Source organism: Bos taurus, chromosome 5, assembly GCF_002263795.3.
Source record: "Bos taurus isolate L1 Dominette 01449 registration number 42190680 breed Hereford chromosome 5, ARS-UCD2.0, whole genome shotgun sequence".
NCBI lineage: Eukaryota > Metazoa > Chordata > Mammalia > Artiodactyla > Bovidae > Bos > Bos taurus.
Genome location: NC_037332.1, coordinates 19,323,079 through 19,350,991, shown reverse-complemented (window position 1 = coordinate 19,350,991; position 27,913 = coordinate 19,323,079). Strand labels below are relative to the sequence as shown.

General features: G+C 39.2%; 1 protein-coding gene across 6 annotated transcripts in view; it reads left to right on the top strand.

Annotated features, from left to right (window-relative positions):
* POC1B (POC1 centriolar protein B) overlaps positions 1-27,913 on the top strand; it is a 105,036-nt gene that overhangs the window by 49,074 nt on the left and 28,049 nt on the right. For 2 of the 6 annotated variants that reach the window (XM_005206054.5, NM_001099031.1), the window contains 3 exon segments: positions 2,587-2,655; positions 3,271-3,423; positions 19,219-19,299. In XM_005206054.5, the coding sequence (XP_005206111.1) occupies positions 2,587-2,655; positions 3,271-3,423; positions 19,219-19,299 (303 nt within the window). 6 annotated transcript variants of the gene reach the window in all.

The window sequence follows — 27,913 nt, the reverse complement described above, 5'->3', positions numbered from 1 at the left end:
TAAACTTTATATATGTAAAAAATTTATTACATTTTTCCAAGTGTACTACACATTGCTGCTATTACAATTTTTTTTTTTTTTTCTTTTGCTTGCAAGGCTGTGTTTTCATCCTCTGGAAGCAACTCTTCAAAGTATTATTTATTGTAGTTCTTGTCAAAATCAATATGTATCTTTCACTGGCTGGTAACTTAATCCTCCACTGCTGTCTTCCCCAGTATGTAGTGTGGATCTGACTGCTTAAATGGTGACAGATCCGTGTTTTTCTGACTTCTACTCTTTCCGCTCACGCGCCAGCTCGGACCCTCTCACACCCTTTCACTCTCGCTTTCCACTAAACTGATGGGTGAGTTTAGAAGGAGAAATTTGCAAGTCGAGCCTAACACCTTCTGCTCCTAGGAGCCTGTGCTCATGGTTTTCCTCTGGTATTTCTTGTGGGAGGCCAGCCCTTGTCCAGTCTTGCCTGTGACGGGGTACTCAAGTCTGACTCACTTTGGATTTCAGTTCTAAAAAGCCCGTTTACCCACAGATGAAGCTATATTCTCTTTACAAGCCCTCATCAGTAAGAAAGATAATATTTCTTTGTCTTATTTTTTAATTAGTTTAGGAACCCAGTGGGGAAGTGGGGTGCTATTTATTGAGCCTGTTCACTCACACACACACGCACATACTGATGTATAATATACCGAACAAAAACTTTTTCAAGTGTAAAAACTATTCTTCCTTTCTGGGTAAATGTTCAAACTTCTCTAAATTTTTTAGAATACATCCCCTCCTTTTTTTTTAATAAGATGTACTAGGTACTTCCTTTTAACCAAGTATAAGCTATTTATATCCAGAAATAGAATGGGCTTTGTGGTCTAGGGGAGAACTTTTCTTTTTCTGCCTTCATGTATCCTGCCAGACTTCCTGCTTGCTTTATCATTTGTTTCACAGCTGTGTTAGAGGGAAGCAGAAATAAGACAATTAACCAGCTCAGATATATGTGTACCCATGGAATTGGGCTGGATTAACAACCAATAAAAGTGGCCATGGATTAAAATATCCATGGAAGAAGGACTGAGTACTGGAAAAAAAGGTAAATAAAATAATTTAGGAGAAAAGCCAGGAGACTGGCTTCACAGTCTGGAGGTGAAGGTGTTTATGAGGTGTTAATAACCTGAGACTGTGGGCTGGTATACGTGAAAGATATAGAGGTTTTCCCCCATAGATTTTCTTGTATAGATTCAGTTCAGTTCATTCGTTCAGTTGTGTCTGGCTATTTGCGACCCCATGGACCGCAACACCCCAGGTTTCCTTGTCCATCACCAATTCCCAGAGCTTACTCAAAATCATGTGCATTGAGTCAGTGATACCATCCAACCCTCTCATCCTCTGTCATCCCCTTCTCCTCCTGCCCTCAATCTTTCCCAACATCAGGGTCTTTTCAAATGAGTCAGCTCTTCGCATCAGGTGGCCAAATTATTGGAGTTTCAGCTTCAGCATCAGTCTTCCCAGTGAATATTCAGGACTGATCTCCTTCAGAATGGACTGGTTGGATCTCCTTGCAGTCCAGCGGACTCTCAAGAGTCTTCTCCAACACCACAGTTCAAAAGCATCAATTCTTCGGTGCTGAGCTTTCTTTATAGTCCAACTCTCACATCCATACATGACCACTGGAAAAACCATAGCCTCAACTAGATGGACCTTTGTTGGCAAAGTAATGTCTCTTCTTTTTAATATGCTGTCTAGGTTGGTCATAGCTTTTCTTCCAAAGAGCAACGTCTTTTAATTTTCTGGCTGCAGTCACCATCTGCAGTGATTTTGGAGCCCCCCCAAAATAAAGTCTCTCACTGTTTCCATTGTGTAGATTACCAACTTATTAAAAAAACAAACAGTATACTAGCATTTCTGAGATGAGAAATGAGTCTTCTTGACTAAAACTGACCCAGAGGTCATGCTGTGACTGTGCCGCGTCGTCCAGCACCGCAGCCATTGCTCACCATGCTCGCTTTCCTGTTACCTCCCACCCTGATAACTGCAGGAACTTCCTAAGTGGCTTCCAACCGTTCTTTCAGACTCCAGCTCATCATTCTCACAGTCGTCGTATCAGTTGTCATCAGTCACAGCTCTTCTCCTATCTGTGTCCTGCTCTCAGAACTATAAGTGGCTCACTGTTGCCCACGTGAAGAACTCGGTGAAGCATGTTGGGGTTCAGGGAATGATTTCTCTTCATACAGCCTCATTCCCATCATTCAGCTTCTGCTAGTGATTTGTTGAATAAGATTCCAAAGCCAGAAAATCTTAACAGAAGAAATTCTTACTCACTGACCTATGCATGAACTTCTTTAAAGGGAAGAAAAGTGTATTTTCTCATTTTTATTAGTATCTCTTTTTCAGTTAGTATTGTTTATAGATGTCTTCAGATAATTGAGTTGATGCTTTGATTCTCTTTGCCTGCCTTGGTTGCTAGCAGCTGAATGTGTCCTCACACTTACTGCATAAATAGTCTGCACAAATTAGGATGAAAAATTAGTACTCACAGCCTTCTTGGCCACGGAAACATGTTATCAAATGCTTTTTTTCCTTTTATCTCCATTTATTTCTTAGGGGCCTGTCTTCACTGTTTCATTTTCAAAAGGTGGAGAGCTGTTTACATCAGGAGGTGCAGATGCACAGGTTTGTAAAGCTCTCTGCTCCCTCTTTGATTTGATTAGGGGAAATGGAATCTGAGACTTGAGCTAAGATTTTTACAACCAGCTAGTTTGTCTATGTTCAGATGATTATGAATGAGTTTATGTTTTCGTTAGTGCCAGGGAATCTGCTGTCTCATAACTGAAACGGTACCAGTTCTGATCATTTGTGGAACTCAAATAGCAGTTGTTTTCTTTTGCTCATCTTTATACTTATACATAAAACTAACACTGAGTGCCTAATATTGGTGTGGGCCTTTTCACTTGAATTGTTGCCTAATCTATTGTCTGTGTGTTTTATTTTTCAAGTGTTGATTAAACTTCTTGAGTATGGTACGTTTAAATTGTAACACGTCTGTATTTATTTGAAATGACCAAAAGTCATTCAGAGCCACATTTCTGGAATAAGGTGGACATAAAATTCAGAATACGAAATCTCTCCCTATTACCCTTTTAAAAAGTATTGAGATATAGTGTTGTGGAAAAATGTATCTAGCCTTCCTAATTATTTTGAATGCTTGATATTTTATATGTTCATTTTTAAAAAATTTCCTTCTACTACTTGCAAATCAACAACTGCCAACTTGATTAATTTTTATAGGTCTTATTATGGAGGACTAACTTTGATGAACTGAATTATAAAGATGTTAGTAAAAGAAATCTCAAAAGACTGCACTTTGATTCACCACCACATCTTCTCGATATCTACCCAAGGACACCACATCCCCATGAGGGAAGAATTGACACTGTTGAGGTGAGTACTTGAGGATTTGCCCTGCCATTTGTAAGTGTACACTTTGGGACTATTGGCGAACTGTATGCTTGGAGTTACACTGAATTATATAAAGCCTAGCCCTCCTTTAAAACAACAGCACTTTAAGAAACAATTATATTCACTAATAAAACTATAAATTGAGTAGTATATAAAGTGCTAAAGCCGCATATTTGCAGCTTGAAGATTTAGAAATAAAACTTAAAAACTGTGATAATAATAATGGGAAATGAAGAATCAAATCGAAGGCCGCTGACGGTAAAGTCTGAGCTAGTTGGTGTTCTAGATGTGTTTAGGAAACTCATGTGATAGCTGTCAAGAGAACAGCTGAAAGGCAAGAATTTTTAGAGCGATTATTGAAATGGGTATCTTGAAGCAAGTCTTATGAACAGTAAGAAGAGGTTTAAGCATTACACCTAGTAATTGAGACCATTTTACTGTTTGCCAACATATATTTTCACATATATAATTGTCTGTTTAGCTGTACATTTGTCTTTGCTGGATACTTAGCTGGGATTAGTCTATTTCTTTCGATTTTGCATGATTCTTCTTAAGTTCTTTTTTCTCTCAGCAAGAGCTGAAATCAGGAATCACTATTGTCTGTTCATCTGAATTTTTTTCCCCAATCATTGGCAGAATCTTTCTTTGTTTTTAGAGTAGATGTTTTGAATTTTTCAGATATTATTCCTGAATGGCAGTTCCCAGCCACTTCGTGCTTATTATTCATGCTGTGGTTCGACTCCTTTCCGTGGTTCCTGGTCCCTCACCCGCTGTCAGTCCTTTAACTTACGTTTCGTCGGTCTTGGTCTTTTCTCTTACCTCAGCTGTTTCTGTAAGTCTCAGGGTTTTTTTCTTTTGTGTGTGTGTGTGTGTGTGTGTGTATACACTCATGTGTAAGTTTTCAGAAAAAAATGATATCTTTGGACAGTTTTCTAGATTTTGTTTAATCTGGCCACATCTTTGGGATTTCTTTCCTTGTTTTTCCATGGTAGTGTTTATTTTCAGTTCTTTGCTATAATTTTTGTCCTTTTCAACTTGCAACCATTTTTCCAGACCTTCTAAATAAAGTATTTACCATTGAGCTTTACCTCATCTTTGTGCCATTTATTGTATTATCATTTCCTCGCTTTTTCTTTAATCAATTATTTCAACATTTATTGTAAAATCTAATACTAGGATAATGTGTTGAAAATAAGAACATTCAGTTCAGTTCAGTCACTTAGTTGTGTCCGACTCTCTGTGACCCCATGGACTGCAGCACACCAGGCCTCCCTGTCCATCACCAACTCCCAGAGTTTACTCAAACTCATGTCCATTGAGTCTGTGATGCCATCCAACCGTCTCATCCTCTGTTGTCCCCTTCTCCTCCTGCCTTCAGTCTTTTCCAGCATCAGGGTCTTTACCAATGAGTAAGTTCTTCACATCAGGTGGCCAAAGGATTGGAGTTTCAGCTTCAATATCAGTCCTTCCAATGAATATTCAGGACTGATTTCCTTTAGGATGGACTGGTTGGATCTCCTTGCCATCCAAGGGACTCTCAAGAGTCTTCTCCAACACCATAGTTCAAAAGCATCAATTCTTTGGCACTCAGCTTTCTTTATAGTCCAACTCTTACATCCATCAGAGAAGGCAGTGGCACCTCACTCCAGTACTCTTGCCTGGAAAATCCCATGGACGGAGGAGCCTGGTGGGCTGCAGTCCATGGGGTCGCTGAGTCAGACACGACTGAGTGACTTCACTTTCACTTTTCACTTTCATGCAAAGAAATGGCAACCCACTCCAGTGTAATTGCCTGGAGAATCCCAGGGACGGGGGAGCCTGGTGGGCTGCTGTCTATGGCGTTGCACAGAGTTGGACACGACTGAAGCGACTTAGCAGCAGCAGCAGCTTACATCTGTACATGACTACTGGAAAAACCATAGCTTTGACTAGACGGACCTTTGTTGGCAAGGTAATGTCTCTGCTTTTTAATATGCTGTCTAGGTTGATCATAACTTTTCTTCTAAGAAGCAAGTGTCTTTTAATTTCATGGGTGTAGTCACCATCTGCAGTGATTTCAGAGGCCCCCAAAATAAAGTCTGTCACTGTTTCCATTGTTTTCCCATCTATTTGCCATGAAGTGATGGGACCAGATGCCATGATCTTAGTTTTCTGAGTGTTGAGTTTAAAGGCAACTTTTTCACTCTCCTCTTTCACTTTCATCAAGAGGCTGTTTAGTTCTTCTTCACTTTCTGCCATAAGGGTGGTGTCATCTGCAAATCTGAGGTTATTGATATTTCTGCTGGCATCTTGATTCCACCTTGTGCTTCATCCAGTCCAGCGTTTCTCATGATGTACTCTGCATATAAGTTAAACAAGCAGGATGACAGTATACAGTCCTGACATACTCCTTTCCCAGTTTGGAACCAAGTCTGTTGTTCCATGTCCAGTTCTAACTGTTGCTTCCTGACCTGCATACAGATTTCTCAGGAGGCAGGTCAGAACATTAAGTGAGTATAATATCATTCGCTTTTTTTATTATATATTCCTAGACTCTACCCATATTTATTAAGTTCGTACTCTGTGTGAATACATGGTGGTATATGTTTTAGATCTTCAGAATGGGTTGTAAGAAGTTCCATTTTCACCAGTGTAATTAAATGGCTACCTCCCTCTAAAAACAACTACAAATGCTTGATGAACTGTAGTCATCTATGTATTTACATGAGGATGGCTCATGGAATTTAATTCTATGCAATAGATTGTATTCCATTGAAATCATTATTCATTTTTTAAAATAAATTTTATACATTTTTAATTGGAGGATAATTGCTTTACAATGTTGTGTTGGTTTCCGCTATGCTAAGTCACTTCAGTCATGTCCGACTCTGTGCAACCCCATAGACGGCAGCCCACCAGGCTCCCCATCCCTGGGATTCTCCAGGCAAGAACACTGGAGTGGGTTGCCATTTCCTTCTCCAATGCATGAAAGTGAAAAGAGAAAGTGAAGTCGCTCAGTCGTGTCTGACCCTCAGCGACCCCATGGACTGCAGCCCCCCAGGCTCCTCCATCCATGGGATTTTCCAGGCAAGAGTACTGGAGTGGGGTGCCAGTATACAACAATGTGAATCAGCCTCCCTTCTACTTCCCTCATCCCACCCCTCTAGGTTGTGACAGAGCACCAAGCTGAACTTCCCACTGGCTGTTTTGCACATGGTACTATATATATGTCAATGCTACGCTTATCTATGCGCCTCCTCTTCTCCTTCCCCACCCATACCCACCAGTCTGTTCTCTATGTCAGCATCTCTATTTTTGCCCTGAAAATAAGTTCCTCAGTACCATTTTTTAGATTCCATTTATGTATGTTAATATATGATATTTGTTTCTCCTCTTTCTGAGTGATTTTACTCTGTACAACAGGCTCTAGGTTCATCCACCTCACTCAATTCCTTCCTTTTATGGCTGAATAATATTCCATTTTTTATACGTACCACAGCTTCTTTATTGATTCATCTGTTGATGGACATCTAGCTTGCTTCCATGTCCCGGCTATTGTAAATAGTACTGCCATGAACACTGGGGTACATGTGTCTTTTTGAATTATGGTTTTCTCAGAGTATATGCCCAGTAGTAGAATTGCTGGGTCATATGGTAGTTTTCTCCTTAGTGTTTTAAGGAATCTTCATTCTGCTCTCCATAGTGGCTGTATCAATTTACATACCCATCAACATTGCAGGAGGGTTCCCTCTTCTCCACATCCTCTCTAGCATTTACTGTTTATAGATTTTTTTGATGATGCCCATTATGACCATCATGAGGTGATACCTCATTGTAGTTTTGATTTGCATTTCTCTAATAATGGGCAATGTTGAGCATCTTTTCATGTGTTTGTTGGCCATCTTTGGAGAAATGGCTTCTTTGGAGAAATGTCTGTTTAGGTGTTCCACTCGTTTTTTGACTGGGTTGTTTTTCTGATATTGAGCTGCTATAACTGTTATTTTGGAGATTAATCTTTTGTCAGTTGCTTTGTTTGCAATTATTTTCTCCTCTTCTGAGGGTTGTCTTTTCAGGATTGTTTCCTTAATTTCTCTTTCTGACTTTTTGTTGTTAATGTATAGGAATGCAAGAGGTTTCTGTGTATTAATTTTGTATCCTGAGACTTTACTAAATTCATTGATTAGCTCTAGTAATTTTCTGGTGACATCTTTAAAGTGTTCTGTGTATAGTATCATGTCATTTGCAAACAGTGGGAGTTTTACTTCTTTTCCAGTCTGGGTTCCTTTTATTTCTTTTTTTTTTTTCTCTGATTGCCATGGCTAGGACTTCCAAAACAATACTCAATAACAGTGGCAAGAGTGGGCATCCTTGTCTTGTTCTTGATCTTAGAAGAAATGCTTTCACTTTTTCATCATTAAGAATGTTTGCTCTGGGTTTGTCATATATGGCCTTTATTTTGTTGAGGTAGGTTCCTTCTGTGCCTACTTTCTGGAGAATTTTTATCATAAATGGGTATTGAATCTTGTTGAGAACTTTTCCTACATCTATTGAGATGATCATATGGTTTTTATATTTCAATTTGTTAATATGGTGTATCACATTGATTGATTTGTGTGTGTTAAAGAATCCTTGCATCCCTGGGATAAACCTCACTTGATCATGGTGTATGATCCTTTTAACGTGTTATTGGATTCTGTTTGCTAGTATTTTGTTGAGGATGGTTGTTCATCAGAGATATTGGCCCATAATTTTCTTTTTGTGTGGTATCTTTGGTATTGATAACAGGGTGATGATGGCTTCTTAGAATGAGTTTGGGAGTTTTCCTCCCTCTGCAGTTTTTTGGAAAAGTTTGAGAAGGATAGGTTTAGCACTTCTCTAATATTTGACAGAATTTGCCTGTGAAGACATTTGGCCCTAGGCTTCTGTTTGTTGGAAGATTTTTTTTATCACAGTTTCTATTTCAGCACTTGTGATTGGTCTGTTTATATTTTCTATTTCTTCCTGGTTGAGTCTTGGAAGGTTTTACTTTTCTAAGAATTTGATCGTTTCTTCCAGGTTGTCCATTTTATTGGCATATAGTAGTCTCTTGTCCGGAGAAGACAATGGCACCCTACTCCAGCACTCTTGCCTGGAAAATCCCATGGACAGAGGAGGCTGGTGGGCTGCAGTCCATGGGGTCGCTAGGAGTCGGACATGACTGAGCGACTTCACTTTCACTTTCCACTTTCATGCATTGAAGAAGGAAATGGCAACCCGCTCCAGTGTTCTTGCCTGGAGAATCCCAGGGACGGGGGAGCCTGGTGGGCTGCGGTCTATGGGGTCGCACAGAGTCAGACGTGACTGAAGGCACAGAGTCAGACGTGACTGAAGCGACTTAGCAGCAGCAGCAGCAGCAGTCTCTTGTCAGTTATGATCCTTTGTATTTTTGGTTGTCTGTTGTAACTTCTCCATTTTCATTTCTAATTTTATTAAGTCATCTTTTTTTCCCGATGAGTCTGGTTAAAGATTTATCAATTTATTTTTTATTTAATGTTTATCTTTTCAAAGGACGAACTTTTAGTTTTATTGATCTTTGCATTTGTTTTATTTGTCTCTTTCATTTATTTCTCCTCTGATCTTTGTGTTTCTGTCCTTCTACTAACTTTGGAGTTTTTGTTCTTCTTTTCCTAGTTGCTCTAGGTGTAAGGTTAGGTTGTTGATTTGATATTTTTCTTGTTTTTTGAGGTAGGTTTGTATTGCTATGAACTTCCCTCTTAGCACTGTTTTTACTGCATCCCATAGGTTTTGAGTTGTTGTGTTTTAATTGTCATTTGTTTCTAGGTATTTTTTTATTTCCTCTTTGATTTCTTCACTGATTGGCTACTTAAAAACTTACTGTTTAGCCTCCATGTGTCTTTTACAGTTTTTTTTTTTCCTGTAATGGATATCTAATCTTACAGCATTGTGGTCAGAAAAAGTGCAATTTTCTTAAATCTACCAAGGCTTAATTTGTGACCCAAGATGTGATTTATTCTGGAGAATGTTCCATGTGCACTTGAGAAAAAAGTATATTCTACAGTTTTGGGATGGAATGTCCTCTGGACAGACCTAGTTAGGTCTGTCTGCTCCAATGTGTCACTTAAGACTTGTTTCCTTATTAATTTTCTTTCTGGATGATATGTCCATTGGTGTGAGTGGGGTGTTTAAGTCCCCCACTATTATTGTGTTACTATTTCCACTATTATAGTTAGCATTTGCCTTGTGTACTGAGATGGTCCTGTGTTGGGAGTATATATGTTTATAATTGTTATATTTCCTTCTTGGATTGATCCCTTGATTATTATGTAGTGTCCTTCCTTGTCTCTTGTAATGGTCTTTATTTTAAAGTCTATTTTATCTGATATGAGAATTGCTATACCTGCTTTATTTTGATTTCCGTTTGCATGGAATATCTTTTTCCAGCCCATCACTTTCAGTCTGTATGTGTTCCTAGGTCTGAAGTGGGTCTCTTGTAGACAGCATATGTAGGGTTCTTATTTTTGTATCCATTCAGCCAATCTGTGTCTTTTGGTTGGATTGTTTAATCCATTTACACTTAAGGTAATTATTGACATGTATGATCCTACTGTTGTTATTGTTTAGTCACTAAGTCATGTCCAATTCATTTGGGACCCCCAGCCCACCAGGCTCCCATCCATGGGATTTCCCAGGTAGGAATACTGGAGTGGATTGCCATAGCCTCCTCCAGCAGATCACCCAACCCAGGGATCAAACCTGCATCTCATGTATTGGCAGACGAATTCTTTACCACTGAGCCACCAAGTCCATGATCCTATTACCATTCATTGTTTGGAGTTTGTTTTTGTAGATCTTTTCTTTCTCTTGTGTTTCCTGTCTAGAGAAGTTCCTTTAGCATTTGTTATAGAGCTGTTATAGAGCTGGTTTGGTGGTGCTGAATTCTTTTAAGTTTGCTTATCTGTGAAGATTTGATTTTCCATTGAATCTGAATGAGATCCGTGCTGGGAAGAGTAATCTTGGGTGTAGGGCTCTTCTTTTATCACTTTAAGTATATCCTGCCACTCCTTTCCGGCCTGCAGAGTTTCTGCTGAAAGATCAGCTGTTAACCTTATGGGGATATGTGGTTAATTTTCGTTAGTTTGATAAATATGTCTTGTCACCGTTCTTGGGTTTATCCTGTATGGGACTCTGCATTTCTTGGACTTGATTATTTCTTTTCCTCTCAGGGAAATTTTCACTTATAATCACTTCAAAAATTTTCTCAGACCCTTTTTCTTTTCTTCAACTAGGCCCCCTATAATGCAAATGTTGGTGAGTTTAATATTGTCCCAGAGGTCTCTTGAGACTATTCTCAATTCTTTTCATTCTTTTTCCTTTAGTCTGCTCTTCAGTAGTTAGTTCTACCATTTTATCTTCCAGCTCACATACTTATCTGTTCTTCTGCCTCAGTTATTCTATTAATAATTTCTTCTAGAGTACTTTGGGCTTCCCAGGTGGCATTAGTGGGAAAGAACCTGCTTGCTAATGCAGGGACAAAAGAGATGTGAGTTCAGTCCTTGGCTTTGGGAAGAGCCCCTGGAGGAGGGCATGGCAACCCACTCCAGTAGTCTTGCCTGAAAAATCTCATTGACAGAGGAGCCTGCTGGGCTATAATCCATAGGGTTGCAAAGAGTCTGACATGACTGAAGTGACTTAACATACACAGTATTTTTAATTTCAGTAATTGTGTTGTTCATTACTGTTTATTCTTTATTTCTTCTAGGTCCTTGCCAAATGTGTTAAAAGAATCTTGCATTTTTTCCTTTCCATTTTTGAGATTTTTGGGTCATGTTTACTATCATTACTCTGAATTCTTTTTCAGGTAGTTTGCTTATTTCCTCTTTGTTTTTGCAGCCCCATCGTCTGTAGGTCTTGTGGGTTTTTACCTTGTTCCTTCAACTCTGCAATATTTCTCTGTCTTTTCATTTTGTGTCATTGTGTTTGAGGTCTCCTGTCCTCAGGCTATAGGGTCATAGTTCTTGCTTCCAGTCTCTGCCCCTGGTGGGTGAGGTTGGTCCAGTGGCTTGTGTAAGCTTCATGTTAGGAGGGGCTTGTGCCCGCATTCTGGTCAGTGGAAGTGAGTTTTTTCCTGTTGGTGGGCAGGGCTGTGTAAGGTGGTATGTTTTGGGGTATCTGTGGGCAGCCTGTCTGCTGCTGCTTGGGATTGTGTTCCTGTCTTGCTTATTCCTTGGGTGAGGCACCCAGCACTGGGTGCTGCCAACAGTTGAGTGGTGCTGGGTCTTGGATTTGGATGGAGGCTTTTGTGGGAGTTCTCACTGATAATACTGCTTGAAATCAGGAGTACTTTTGTGGTCCAGCGTCCTGGACTCAGCACTCCCACCCAGAGGCTAAGGCCCAACTTCTGGTTAGTGAACCAAGACCCCATAAGCCGTTTGTCATGGCAATAAAGGGGATTTAAAAAAAAAAAACAAAAAATGAACTCCAGACAAATGGTAAAAGCAAAATTAGACAAGCAGAAACAAAAACAAAAGAGCACACATACACACACACGAAACTAAAACAGAAAGCAAATTACAAGAGAGCAACCCCACAAACAAAAGAAAGCAAAAATGAAATCCACCAATTAAAAACAAAACTAAAATACAAAACAAAGCAGAACCAAAGCAGAGTGCCAACTGAGGAATAAAGCAAAGGAAAAAAAGACAAAAATGGTAAAAGAAAAAGAAATTCAGAAAAGCAAATTTGAAATAGAAGTATATATTAAAAAAATCTGTATATATTAAAACAACATCAAAAAAAAGATCCAAAAAGAGCCAAACCAACCCCAAAAAGAAAACAAAAAACAACATAAAATTTTAAAAAGACAGTGTAGCAGAAAGCCAAAGTAGAAGTAGAAATATATAAAAGAAGTAAAAAGTATGGTTAAAAAAAAAAATCCCCAAAGCCTGAATATAAATACTAATAATAAAAACAACAACCACAACATCAGAGAAAAAGGAAAGGAAAAAACCCTAGAAACCCAGAACCAACAGCAGGAGTCTCTCCCCTGCTTCAGCTCCCCGACCCCTAGAGGCAGGTCTGGTCCTGTGTGCTCTCCTCCCCCTTCCTTCCATCCTACCCAGTCACACACAGATCTGTACGGTCCTTTCCTGTGGCCAAGGACTCCTAGTATTCAGCCAGTGTTCTGTGAGAACTGAGGTATCTCTAGATGTACTCCTGATCCATCTATGTACAGAGATGTATTCCACATCCACCTACTTTTCCACCATCTTGGTTCTCCCACTTTTATTTTTTTGAAAGAATATATTATAATTTCTGGTTTATCACATTTTGTTTCAGTTTCTACAATTATAGATGCATTTGTTGATCCCCTGTGATCAAATGTATTCACATCAAGTATATGTGAAATATATTTTAACTTGAGTTTCCTTGTTTCACCCACGCTGATCTTATGGACTCTTGGTGTTTTTCATTCTGGTATTTCTGTAGCTTGGCTGGGCCTGATCAGCAGCATTGCTGCTGTCCTTTTATCCATTCAGCCACCTGCCTTTCCAGAGTGGTAGGTGACAGAGCTGCAGGCTGAGCCCAGTTCTCCTTACCCTTAATCTAGTGATACTTGCGTGATATCACACTGCCTCGGCTCTGGGGACTCAAGCCATTTTCTCTGTGATTTACTCTTAGCCCGTAGCCCACTTAAGAGTGCTTAGACTTTCTTTAAGATGTCAACAAGTTCTCTCAGTAGCTTTGCTCTGGCAATCCAGCCAGAAAGCAGTAAAACTAGCTGGGTTGCTTTGTATGGCTAGGTCAGGATGACCCAGGCCATGCAGAACCATTCTATACCCATATTTTTCACATAGACACTTAAAAATCTATTAAAAACTGGCTTTTCATCTTGGAGTTACAGCTCAGTTACTTGGTGCAGAATCTTGAACATTGGGACTGAATGATTATGTTTGTTGCCTTGAGAAAGTCAACCTTTGTGTATAGTTTAAATTTTCTGTAAATACTTGTTGCTCTTGTTTAGTCTCAAAGTCATGTCTGACTTTTTTGTGACCCTGTGGTCTGTAGCCCGCCAGGCTCTTCTGTCCATGGGATTTCCCAGGCAAGAATACTGGAGTGGGTTGCCATTTCCTTCTCCAGGGAGTCTTCCCAACCCAGGGATCAAACCCATGTCTCTCGCTTGGCAGGTGGATGCTTTACCACTAAGCCACCTGGGAAGCCTGTACGTACTTATACATATTTACTAAATGGACTGAAATAAAGTTTCAGTAGCGATTGTCATCCATCATTTATTTACCAAGAAAATTTTTGAAAATGGCACTTCTGAGAAAGTGAATGTCTGGATACATAATTCAGTTTCTAATACTAGCAGATCAGAGACCAATTCATAGAGTCATTATCCATTTCTTTCCCTTTTCTTAGTTATGGAAGATGATTGGGGGAACTAATGTTCTGTTTCCCTAAGTGTTACAAGTAATTATGATTTAACACTCTTAAGTATGGCTTGTATATAGGACAGCGACGAGAGCCATTTCCTGAGAGAGTATATAGATTGTACAAGAAGATATTCTTACAACTCCAATTTGTTTTTATTTTTTATATTTAACAAAAGGCTCCATTCTTACTAGATGCCCAGTGAGTATTGAACATTTACTAAATATCAGTTACTACCTGAGCACTTTGCATTTATTACCTGCTTAAACTAAGTATACAGTATGGCTTACATTTGTCAAAATTCAGATTTTGTGACATAAAATGCCAGAGACTTTGTGATATAGGATTCTGCATAAGAACAACCAACTGTTCATTTTTTTCCCGTAAAATCTCTTAAAGTAAAGCAAGGGTATAAAGTTTTCTGGACAGAGAACATCTTTAACATTATGAATAAATAATTGTTAAATATCAAATTATTTTTTAAAGACTTCAAACTAATGTCTATGAATCTCTCATAGCTAAAAGGCTGTTAATTTTTAAATGTCACTTAGAATAGTGTGAGTCAGAATAGAAGTTGTACTGTGTATTATTTAAGATAAGCAAATTTTACTTTGAAATACTAACTTTGATGGATTAAACTTTTTTTTTCAAAGCTTTAGGCAAAGTAATATGTTACTTTGGAAATAACTGAAAACAAGTAACCCCCTTTTTTTGAGGTCAAAATTCCTAATTAAAAGAATGAAAATATATTATTAGAAAATGTGAAATAAATAGCATCTAAATGATCTAATTTCCCCAGCTTCCTCTTTTTTTTAGTAACAGAAGGGTTTCATTTCTGAGTTTGAAGCAATACCATATTCCTGTGATCTGTATTTTATTATGTTTTCTATTAGGCTGATTTGAATCACATAATCTCAATCTTCTGAGTGAAATTATTTGCAATTTACAAAAGTCATCCATTTGCCAGTCTTTTTAAAGGCACCACTTGTTTGAAGGTGTGGAATCTTATGGAGTCTTAGACCTTGGGTACCAGCTGACTACACATAAAAATTACTAATTCCTACACAGATAGAGAGGGTGATGGCCAGATTGCTTTTAGAATAAATGAGAGATGAAGGTCACATGAAAGAAGGCAGAAAGCATAAAATCTTCTTCACTGTGTCAGACCCCTCCTCTGTCCTTTCTGCTCATCTAACTGCAGAGCCTTTGTTAATGCTCCTGGCCTGGGCACACTGTCTTAATTAAAACATAAGAACAACTTTCTTTTCTTGGTGGGAAAGAAGCTCATTTTTAATACAAGGTATTTTAACCCTGTCCACATTGTGCAATGGCACATCACTAATTCACGCCGACTTCGTCTTTTTCAGACTGTCACGAGCTGGGCTACATAGTCCAAACCCCCAGACGAAACCAAACTTTCCTCCTTGAAGGAGGAACTTAGTGTGTGCCTGACACTTTTCTTCCCCACATTTTTGCACATTTTGATGGGAAGACATAGAGCCATTCTAAAGGATGATGGTAGATCTTGGAGACAGAAAGGCTTCAAAATAGCTATTCTTGGAGAGTTGCAGGATATTATAAGAAGGGTTGGTAGTGGTGGTGTTCAGTCTCTAAGTTGCATCCAACTCTTTGCAGCCCTATGGACTGAAGCACGCCAGGCTCCTCTGTCGTCTACTGTCTCCCAGCTGCTGCTGCTGGGCTGTTACTTCAGTCGTGTCTGACTCTGTGTGACCCCATAGATGGCAGCCCACCAGGCTCCCCTGTCCCTGGGATTCTCCAGGCAAGAACACTGGAGTGGGTTGCCATTTCCTTCTCCAGTGCATGAAAGTGAAAAATGAAAGGGAAGTCGCTCAGTCATGTCTGACTCTTTGTGACCCCATGGGCTGCAGCCCACCAGGCTCCTCCATCCATGGGATTCCCCAGACAAGAGTACTGGAGTGGGGTGCCATCGCCCTCTCCCATTAAGTCTTCCTAAAAACTATAAAGTAAGCACCATTTCTATTCCATGCGAAATTGAGGTCCATGAAAGTTAAATCTTAGAGCTAGCAAGCAGCAACATGAGAACTGAAACCAGTCACTCTGGTTCCATTCTGTACCTTTAACTATTTTCATGCAGTGCTTCAGTAGAATCGAAATTTGATTTCATCCTGTTAACAAATATTGGACATCATAGTAGCTTTAGATTATGCAACAATGGACAAGATGGACATGCTTCTTGCTCTTCAGAATTTTTTAGCTCATGAACGCCTCACTGTCCAGAACCTCGGCATGGGATGGAATCTGTGAGGGCACCTGTATTAATCCTCCATCATGCATGAATTCCTTGCACGATGATGGAAAACTCAGCCTCTCATGAGGCAGCTGATTCCTATTTCAAGGCAACTGTTGTTATTGAAGCGTTATTTCCTTTAATAAAAATGAAGAGCTAGAAGGTGCTGTTAATATTCACAGAGATTAGCTTGCAAAGAACATAACTGTAAGTGTCACTGTCTCAGCATATTTTCTTTGTGGAAAAGACTATAAACTTTTACTTAGTGAGACTTTCCTGCTTCACTTAATCAATGTGGCAGCAACTTGTAGCACGATACAGTAAAATATTGTTATAGCAAGAATTTCCCAGCTCGTAGAAACTCAAGGATTTCTGTATGAGAGACACTGATCGTTTCCATATGATTTCATCTTTTGGAGCAGTTCTTGTTTCAGATGGCAAAAGCAGATTCAATTTTTCATTGGTAAACAATTTCACATCTACACTAGGTGGCAGTAGATAAAAGAAAATAAGGCCGTCTGCAAGCACTTTCCGGACAGCTAAGCTCACCACTGAAAGGAAAGCAAGTCACCTCAGGTTTCTTATCTTTGCTTCAACTCTGGACCCAGAGCTGATGGGAAGGAGGCTGTGTGTTCTGCTCTGTGGAATGGCCAGAAAAAACCGAGGCGGCCAAACAGATTGTCTTGTACGGTTCTGATTCCTTCTTTATTGCAGTATGGGGATTATTGGGTGTGTACCCCTCTGCCTGTAACACAAGTGGCTGGATAAATGTAAATACTTCATAATGTTTCCAAAGCTACAACTGTACGGAGCAAACACGATACTGCTTTTGAAATCATTCCACTCCTCTTAACCACGGGTTCAGCCCCTGACTGCTGCAGTGTTCTCCTCACTGTTACATCCCCACTTTATTCTGGATACTCTACGTTTCCCGCCAGCATAATCTTTCTAACGCACATTTTAGCCTCCAGTTTTTCTGTGCCTCCCCAAATGCCTTCACCCGTCACAGTTTGACCGTTGCCACCCTCTCTCGTGGCCACCTTGTGCAAGTTTGTGTCAGCGTTCTGCCTCTGTGCTCAGGGAGGCCCATAACCTCATCTCCGTCTCTCTCTGCTTTTGTTTTCGTAACTTTTCTAAAGAAGTCATCTTAAGCTCTCTTTTCCCCATGGGAAGCCTTTCTCAGTCAACAGCCCCTTCCTGAGGTTCGCCAGTACTCTCATTGTTGGCAGCATTTGTTTGATACCAAGTTCTGCTATCTTGGTTGCCCTTTGTTTATTTCTTTGTATTCATAATGTTTAGTGTAAATAATTAGTGACCTTGTGGTTTCTTTCCTGTTTTGTTTTTTTTTTTTCCAAATTCTGAAATAATCTTCCTCCAAAGTAGTCACCACTCTATTATTCTCTTGCTTTTCTTTTAAATTTTACTATATATGTTTGAATCAATAATTAGATATTATTTATTTTTGGACAGTTCTAAACTTTATATAATGGAATCATACTATGTATATTTTTATACAACCTGCTTTTTTATTTAACATTAAAATCCTGAGATTTGTATGTATGGATTCTGAATTCATGCTTTCATATGTTGTTACGCATAGTTGTATTTCATTCATTTTCACCGCTGTATAGGATTCCAATGAATTTAAGACAGAAATTCCCATGATTATGTATCTGTTCTACTGTAGATAAACATTTGGGGATTTCTGATTGTGGTTTGTTTCTTGAATTTATTTATTTTATTGACAGTTGATTTACAATGTAGTGTTAGTTTCTCCAAGATTGTGGTTTTTGTTTTTGTCATTACAAAAAATGCTCTATAAACAGGGTCAGCACACCACTGAGCTTTCTAGCTTTTGTAACCTGATAGGTAGTAAGTGGGATTTTGCTTTACTCTTCCCTTTTCTAATTACTACTACTGTTTCTGAAAATCTCTTCATAGTCTAGATAACTGTTAGGTTTCCTGTGATGTTTTCTTAGGACTTCTTTTCACATTGATTTGTAGGTTTTTCCCTATATATTTTAGATATTTGTCCTTTTCCAGTTTCAAACATAATATCTCCTCCTGTTCCATTATCTGATTGTTAACTTTATGGTATCCATTGTGAAACAGAAATCCTTAATATTGGTGTAAATAAGATGGACCCATTTTTACCTTTTTCGGCCTTATGGCTTTACTTTTGCAGCTTTAGTTTAAGATATTCTTCTCTACCCCATGTCAGAAAGACATTTTTACACATTTACTCCTATTAACTTTATAGTTTTAACATACCATTTAGGTTTATAATTTATCTGCTGCCCATCTTTTATGACATGTTAGGGATCTATTTAGTGAGCCTGTGTCTCAGGTACAAGTCATCCTTCCTCTACTGATTTGTGGCACCATTTTTATTTTGTATTTGTTTTTCATTTATACAGGACTTTGCTTCTGAGCTCTTCATGGTATAACTTGCAATAAACTTCTCTAATAACTTCACATGATTTTATTTTTCCATAAAGGTCTTATGCATCTTGGTTTTTCTCTGATGTATTTTTAAATTTTTATAATATTGTAAATTATGATTTTTAAAAATTTACATTTTCTGTGTACTAAAGTGCAGACATGTAATTGATTTTGTGTATCAATTTTGGATCTAGTAAACTCTCTTGTTAGTTTTAATGATTTAGTGGTAGATTCTTTTGTGATTTCTTTATAGATAATTATATATGAATAACAATTTTTATTTCTTCTGTTCCAATTCTTACATCTTAATGCTTTTATTTCCTTTTCTTGTCTTACTGAACTGGCTAGGATTTTTTTCTGCATCTTTTAAGGTGGGTCATTTATTTTTAATAGCCCTTTCTAGGTGAATCCCATTGATTTTCAAATGTAAAAGCAACTTTTTATTCCTGGGATAAATTCAACTTGGCCACAGTGATCTTTTCTTACATACTGATAGATTTGATAGGCTAATATTTAAAAATTTTGTATCCATGCTAATATACAAATATATTTAATTTTAGAATATATTAGGAAATACCCTCTAGATTGTTACAAATGGCATCCAATTTCTTCTGGTATAAAAATCTAATATTAGCCTTTTTAATGTATATATGCAGATTAATCCAAAGCTTGATGTAACCGATTTGCAGACCTCTACTCCCCCTGTTGTGGACATCCTTTCTTTTGATTCTACCACAGTAAGTTTCCTTTGGCATTTAAGTGGTATTTAATTGTTTGGCATAATCCATTTTCCTTAAAAAGTGTGTGGGAGAAAAGATTATAAAATTGACTTAAGTAGCCTAACAGTTTAGAAAAAACCTTGTATGAAAAGTCAACTTACAATGTGTCTAAATTGCCACCAGGGGGAGCAGTACCAGATTCCAGAAAAGTAGTTTGAGGACCTTGAGGGCAGGAGAATCCATGCTGTCTCACCTCCTCTTAAGGTAGTCCACGTGACATTTCACGTGCTGTTGGAGAACAGATTTCCTTTTTTCCTAATTGCCTTTCGGAGGTGCTAAACTTGCTTCTGTTCTCCTTAGAGCTGTAAGAAAGGTAGTCATTTTCCTTTGTTCATCTCTCTTGATGGATAATCCAAAAATTAAGGTGTATTTGCATACATACAATTTATCAGTGTATCCGAAGTCTTAAAAAATTGAGTTTTAGCCTTTCACTTTGAGTGTGCTTAATCTTTGCAAGGCAGATCATTTCTGCTATCAATTCTGTTAGAGCAAAACTAGTCCTAAAAACAAATGGGAGGAATGGCATAGTCTTTGGCAACACTACTGAAATAGTGTCAGTATAGTTAAATATTGGGGGTAAATTATTCATATGTGGCCAAAAAAAAGAAAACAAGCAAGACAAACCCTTGACATTACAATATTATAAACTTTCCAGTAGATCTCAAGAATTGTATTTATTGTCGAGGAATTCTGCAGAGAACTAGTCTATCCTGAGTCTATCCTGTGTCAGAAAGAAGTCTGCTTATTAAAGGGTCTTTTAGGGTGAATTCCATGCACAAAAGACTCCCAGATCAGCCATAAGAAGTTCCAGAGACAGGAAATCAGCTGGAGGGTCAGCCTAGGGGCTGGTTGTCAAAGAGAATCCCAAGAATTGTTGGTAATTTTCCAGGTGGTGCTAGTGGTAAAGAGCCCACCTGCCGGTACAGGACACATAAGAGATGTGGGTTCAGTCCCTGGGTCGGGAAGATCCCCTGGAGGAGGAAATGACAGCCCACTCCAGTACTCTTGCCTGGAGAATTCCTTGGGACAGAGGAGCTTGATGGGCCCTATAGGGTCTATAGGGTCACAAAGAGTGGGACTCGACTGAAGTGACTTAGCACGCATGCACTAGGACCTCAAGCAGGTCTGTGATCTTATCTCTTACAATGTTCATGTTTACAAAATAAACCTGTGAGCATTCCTGCATTAATAAGTTATTTATGAGATTAAAAATTAACTAGACATCAAATTCTTGCCACAGTGCTTAGCTTATAGTAGGTGCTCAATACATTAATGTTCAATGAATTACTCAAAAGGCCCGCTGTTGAAATTTATAAATTCTGATGAGTTGAGTTTTTGCCCCAGTAGTGAGAGGAGCAAAAGATAAGTGGCTTTTGAGATGTGCTGCCTTCCTGTGAGGTAGTTGGTAGACTAAAATTGGGTATTTCTGTCCTAGAAGATACAAGAGATCATCAAAAGTCTTTGGTCTGAACTTTGAGACTCACTCTCCTTGCCAGTACCCTTCAAACTTTGCAAAGCCTCATGACCTGAGGAATCCTGGTGTTCTCGATAGTATGCTATGGAGATGCGCATAAATTCCAGCTAGCAAGAGATAGCAGGCTGTCTGTCCCTGGATGGTGTTGCAGAAGCATCAGAGTCAAGTGTCTACATTATGGGACCTTAACTCAGGAATGCCAGGGCTTCCTGGTGGCTCAGATGGGTAAAGAATCTGCCTGCGTTGCAGACCTCGGTTTGATCCCTGGATCAGGAAGATGCCCTGAAAAAGAGAATGGCTACCCACTCCAGTATTCTTGCCTGGAGAATCCCATGGACAGAGGAGCCTGGTGGGCTACAGTCCATGGGATCACAGAGTCAGACACTGCTGAGCAACTGACTCAGGAATACAGAGTAGGTAGGACCTCAAGATGACAATTCTTTTTTTTTTTTCCAAATTGAAGTGTAGTTGATTTACAATGTTATGTTAATTTCTGCTGTACAGCAAAGTGATTCTGTTATATACATATATACATTTTAAAAATATTATTTTCCATCATGGTTTATCACAGGGAATACAGTTTCTGTGTTACACAGAAACCTGTGTTTTTATCTTGTTATTTTATCCATCCTACACACAATAGTTTGCATCTGCTAACCCCAACCTCCCAATCCATCTCCCTGCCTTGGCCATCACAAGTCTGTTCTCTATACTGCTAAGTCACTTCAGTTGTGTCTGATTCTGTGCGACCTCATAGACGGCAGCCCACCAGGCTCCCCCGTCCCTGGAATTCTCCAGGCAAGAACACTGGAGTGGGTTGCCATTTCCTTCTCCAATGCATGAGAGTGAAAAGTGAAAGTGAAGTCACTCAGTCGAATCCGACTCTTTGCGATCCCATGAACTCATTACAATCCCATGGACTGTAGCCCACCAGGCTCTTCTGTCCATGTAATTCTCTAGGCAAGAATACTGGAGTGGGTTGCCATTCCCTTCTCCAGGGGATCTTCCCAATACAGGGATTGAACCTGAGTCTTCTGCATTGCAAGCAGATTCTTTACCAATCTGAGTTACCAGGGAAGCCCACTAATTTCGTGGTAAGTATTTCTTAATCTGTCATCTCCTCTACATATTGGCTGCTTTTCTTTTGCTTCTGCACAACAAGTCAAGCATAATTGTAAAGGATATTTGTTTCTATTCTGGCATAAAGCACTAGTGTGGTGTGAACTTTGCATGTGATTATAATTTAAAAACCCAGAGAAATGTTGGAAGCCAAAAAAAAAAAAAGCCGTATTTAAAGGTGGTTTTTGTTATTGTGGTTACTATTTATTTTAGAGATTTGTTTGGTTTTTGCAGACTGGAAGAACATTTCTTTAGAAATTCATTTTCATCAAGATGAGATATAAAAAGATTACTCTTTAAAACCTAATTTGTGAAATTTATTAATAGGATAAAGGCAGACTGTTTATGATATAAGAAATAATTGGCTTCTGTTCCTGTTTCGACTTGATTTAATATTACATTCAGGCAGATTTCTAGATCTTAGTGTATTGATATCTGTGCTCTGATGCCTTCTTACAACAGAGAAGAAATTATGGGATACAGTGTAACAGCTGGTATCTTTGTGGCTTGCACTTGTGTCTCTAATGCCAGGCAGGAAATTTGATACAATAGTTCAGGATCAAAATAAGCTGTTCCCAATCTGCATTTTTAAAGCTTTGTTGATAAAAAAAAATGTTTCTGTAAAGGCTGTCACATAGACATAGTTTAAAAATGATCTCAAACTTCTGAATCTTATTCCAATTACATTGTCACTTGTTAAATTCTGATCTTCTGAAGATTATTTAGTTCAAGATTCTCACTGAGTATTTTAATGTTTTCATTTATTCTTTAGAAATAGACCAAGATTTTGTCATCAAAATTATACAGAGCCATTCAACATTAGGTTGACATGTGGTGTGGCTACATCCTCAGCCCCTCCCCTCACTAGGCAAGCAAGACAGGAATTTCTCTGTTGTTGTTTAGTCACTCAGTTCTGTCCAACTCTGTGACCCCTTGGACTGCAGCACACCAGGCTTCCCTGTCCTTCACCGTCTCCTGGAGTTTGCTCAAACTTACGTCCACTGAGTTGGTGATGCCAGCCATCCCTCTCATCCTGTCACCCTCTTCTCCTCTTGCCTTCAATCTTTCCTAGCATCAGAGTCTTTTCCAATGAGTCAGCTCTTCGAATCAGGTGCCCGAAGTATTGGAGCTTCAGCATCAGTCAGTCCTTGCATGAATATTCAGAGTTGATTTCCTTTAAGATTGACTGGTTTGATCTCCTTGCTGTCCAAGAGACTCTCGAGAGTCTTTTCTAGCACCACAATTTGAAAGCATCAGTTCTTTGGTGCTCAGCCTTCTTTGGAGAAGGCAATGACACCCCACTCCAGTACTCTTGCCTGGAAAATCCCATGGACGGAGGAGCCTGGTAGGCTGCAGTCCATGGGATCGCTAGGAGTCGGATACGACTGAGCGACTTCACTTTCACTTTTCACTTTCATGCATTGGAGAAGGAAATGGCAACCCACTCCAGTGTTCTTGCCTGGAGAATCCCAGGGACGGGGGAGCCTGGTGGGCTGCTGTCTGTGGGGTCGCAGAGTCGGACACGACTGAAATGAATTAGCAGTAGCAGCAGCCTTCTTTATGGTCTAGACATCACATCCGTACACAACTACTGGAAAAACCATAGCTTTGACTATATGGACCTTTGTGCCAAAGTGATGTCTCCCTTTAAAAAAAAAAAGAAAGAAAGAAAACTACATATTTATTTTACTTATTTGGCTGTGCAATGCAACATACGGATTCTAGTTCCCTAACCAGGGATTGAACTCACACCCCCTGCATTGGAAGCTCAGAGTCCCAGCCACTGACCTGCCAGGGAAGCGTGATGTCTCTGGTTTTTAACATGCTGTTTAGGTTTGTCATAGCTTTTCTTTCAAGGAGCAATTGTCTATATAAAGTGGCATTTCTTAAAAATACTGACTAAGCAAAATTTACTTAAAATACTAAGATTACTAAAATTGTTATTTTTAGATAAACTAGATTCCTAGGTTTTGATGTATTTTATTATTTTTTTTCCCAACAAATGACCGCAATGGAATTGTCGATCTTGCTCATGTTCCATTGATTGACTATCAAAACAATGGACTCTTCTCAGACAACTGCATTTCTCGTTTTCTCTCTGGGAACTGTGTAGAGTATGAACATAATATATGCCTTTCTTTAGAATTAGGGACAGTTTCCGGGTTAAATTTACTTAAATAACTGAGAATCGACAATTGCATTACAGGAGAAAATCAAAGTCTACAGTCTCTTTTCTTTGCTTCATCAGTCAAAATATTTAAAGCCACACTGCATGGAGGCATCACATGATATCCTGAAGACAGGATGTCAGGGTGTCTGCCTCACCTCAAGAAACTTATAACCTAGGTAGAGAGAAAACACAATATAAGTGTTGGTTTCAAAATACTAGATGCCAAGAGTGCATACTAAGTTGCTTTGCTGCTGCTGCTGCTGAGTCGCTTCAGTCGTGTCCAACTCTGTGCGAACCCATAGACAATAGCCCACCAGGCTCCCCCGTCCCTGGGATTCTCCAGGCAAGAACACTGGAGTGGGTTGCCATTTCCTTCTCCAATGCATGAAAGTGAGAAGTGAAAGTGAAGTCGCTCAGTTGTGTCCGACTCTTAGCGACCCCATGGACTGCAGCCCACCAGGCTCCTCCATCCATGGGATTTTCCAGGCAAGAGTATAAGTTGCTTTAGTTGTGTCTAACTCTTTATGACCTATGGACTATAGCCCACTAGGCTCCTCTGTCTTGGGTATTTTTCAGGCAAGAATACTGGATTGGGTTGCCATGCCCCTCCTCCAGAGGATCTTCCCGACCCAGGGATTGAACCCACGTCTCTTACATCTCCTATATTGTCAGGCAGGTTCTTACCACTAGTGCCACCTGGGAAGTCCAGATGCCAAGGGTATACAATTGTCAAATGAAAGATTATTAACAGAAGGATTCAGAAAAAGGTCATGAATGGGCTACAGGAAACAAGACGTCTCTTAAAGAAAAAAAAAAAACCTTTGACCAGGTCTTGACCTGACTGGAGATGGGTAGAATTTTGATAGGGACATTCCAGGTGGGGAAAGCAAGGTATAAGTAGATGCCTCAGAAGTGACTGAAAATGTGATACGTACCCTAGTAAGGTAAGGGCGTCTGTCTCATCTGGAGTCTCTGACGTTGCCTAACGCATGGGCTAGCAGATGTGGGAGAATGCCAGGAGCATACCTGCCCACACAGAGTTTTAGCTCTCAATCCACACTTCATGAGTAACAAAAGGTGCCTGTACCAGGGAAGCCTACATTATATTTTAGAGGGGGAGACAAGCAATTCACAGATTTTAGAAATAGACCATGTAGTATAGTAGAAACAATGCAAAGGTGTAGATGGCACTGAACTCAGGGAGGAAGAGGGGTGCATTTAGATAGTGTGGTCAGGACAGGAGTCACGTGAAAGGTGATGTTTGTGGAAGGAACTGAAGGAATGAAGTGAACAAATGAGAAGAATCTGTGGGGAGGCAACTCCAGGCCAGTGGGCGCAGTGATAGAAGGCCAGACTGAGAGTAAGGAGGATCCACCGCCTGGGGGTGGGCTTCCTTCAGAGAAAGAGGCATGATTGGCAAGTGTTGTAATAGCTTCACTCTGGCCGCTGTGTTGAAAATCAGCTGGCGAAGGTGGTGGTGGTGGTGGTGGTGGTGGTGTTTCGTAGCTCAGTCGGGTCCAATTCTTTGCGACTCCATGGACTGCAGCACACCAGGCTTCCCTGTCCTTCCCTGTCTCCTGGAGTTTGCTTAAACTCATGTCCATTGAGTTGGTGATGCCATCCAATTATCTCATCCTCTGTCGCCCCCTTCTCCTCTTTGCCCTCAATCCTTCCCAGCATCAGGGTCTTTTTCAGTGAGTCAGCTCTTCACATCAGGTGGCCAAAGAACTGGGAAAAGGAAGTGGAGGAGAGCAAAGAGACCAGTTTGGAAGCTAATGAAATCATCAGACAGGAGGCAGCAGTCGCTTGATCCACGGTGCAGAGGAGGTGGTTTTAAGTGATCTGATTCTGAATGTATTGATATTTTGAAGGCAGAGCCAAGAGGATTTCCTGACAGATTGGATGTCAGCTGTGGGATTCCCTGTCTCCTGTCTCCAGGGACAGTAAGGTGGAGCCCTGAGTAATCTCCGGGTGGCCGAGATTATCTCCCGGTTCAGCATCATTTTACCAGAGGAGTTGCTGAGAGGAAAAAGACCTTTGATTTTTCTATCTTCTTTTCTGGGATCAAGAAAGTGGTCAGCTGAATCAAAGCAAGAGATACTGTACTGTTTCTTTGACTTGGAGAAGGACAGTGGTGAAACACTCTCTTCCTTCCGAGGTGTCCTTTAGATTTGCATTTTTTAGCAAAGTTCATTGATTTCCCCTTCTGGAAAGATGGTCACATCAGCCTACTTTTAGGAAGAAAAAAGTTAATCCAGTCTCATGAAGGTTGTCATATGGTACATGCTATCTGAGAAATACTGATGTATTGATAAAATGAAAGGACAGACAGAATAAACTTGCCAATGCAGAGAGGATATCTCCATGGATGTTGTGGCAACAGTTCATCCTGGTTACTAGACAACATTACATAACTAGTTCAGAATTATTCCAGTTCTAACTGCTTGTGTAAGCAAAGATTTGGAAAGACTTATTTGAAAGAATAGTGTATGCAAACCTAAAAGTCTCAAAACTAAAATTTGTAATTTAGAAAGTGTAAATTGGCAATATACAGCATTTTGTCCTCAGATACCCCATTTACCTTTCCAGGAAAACTAATAAAAATCATGTTGCACAAAGCTTCTGCTTACACTGCTTTTCTGTATGATAACATTCCTGGATTATCATATAAAGAGCTTCTAAAATTTGGGGTAGGTGAAGTTCTTTTTTAAGTGTTTAAACTTTGCAATAGTTTATAAGGTAGCATTTGACTTGTTAGTTTAGTGCATATGATTTCCAAAACTAAAAAAGTTTGTATTTTTGTTGTTGGTACTTACTAAGCTTTAGGAAAAGGCATTTTTATGGGATCTTTAGGCATTGGTTCAGTGGCCCTCAATATTTTTCTTCTGTCCCCATTCTTAAGTGTTTGAAAGAAATTGAACATAGGCATTTGTAAAACTCAGCTCTGGACTTGACACAGAGGTGCTTTCCACAGTTTAGCCTCATGTTATTAAGACATTTAGTCTTAATTTCAAATGATAGTGAATGTGTCAAGTGAGATACAGTAATACTTTTTTTTTTTAATTCAGTGTCTCAAAAAGTTGTGTAACTGTTAGATATTAGGAGTAAAACTTGAATTCTTAGCAGAGTTGAGAAATAATTTTAAAACCTCACTCTTTGAAACTAAAAGAAATAAAGTAATTAAATTGTCAAAGCATTAAAAAAAAAAAAAAAAGTCACACATGGTAACTAACAAGTAAATAAGAAAAAATACAGTTCCATAAATCTCTTACCCTTTAGAATAGAAAACATTTTTTTTTTTTTCAGATACAAGTTATTTTAGAAAAAACATTAGAGAGAATGAGACTATTTTCAAATTAGTTTCATCCTTGCTTGGGTACATCATGACCCATATGTTATAAGAACTACAAACAGTTGTAAATGAGATAACTGACTTTTTTTTAAAAAATGTGTTTTGGGATTATGGAAAAAAGCAACCAACTAAAACTTTTTAGTCTGTTAAAGGAACATGGCTTTTTTAAAAAGCTGATTTACTAAGTACCACTGTAAAGGGAGATTAATAGTGTGGGTCAGAGGCTTTCTTTTTTTTCTCCAAATATACTTTTTGATAAAAATCATAGTAATCATAAGTCCCTAAGTGTTTGACTTAGCTGTCCATTAAGGATTAACTAATTTGAGCTTCACTCCCTTCAAGTTTCAAGGTCACAGAGAAAGAAAGCTTAAATTGTGTTTCCTTTTACCAAAAATTTTATACTAATTAAAATTTTAGGCTTCGTCCTAGTTTAAAATTTGTGCAATAAAACTGGTCT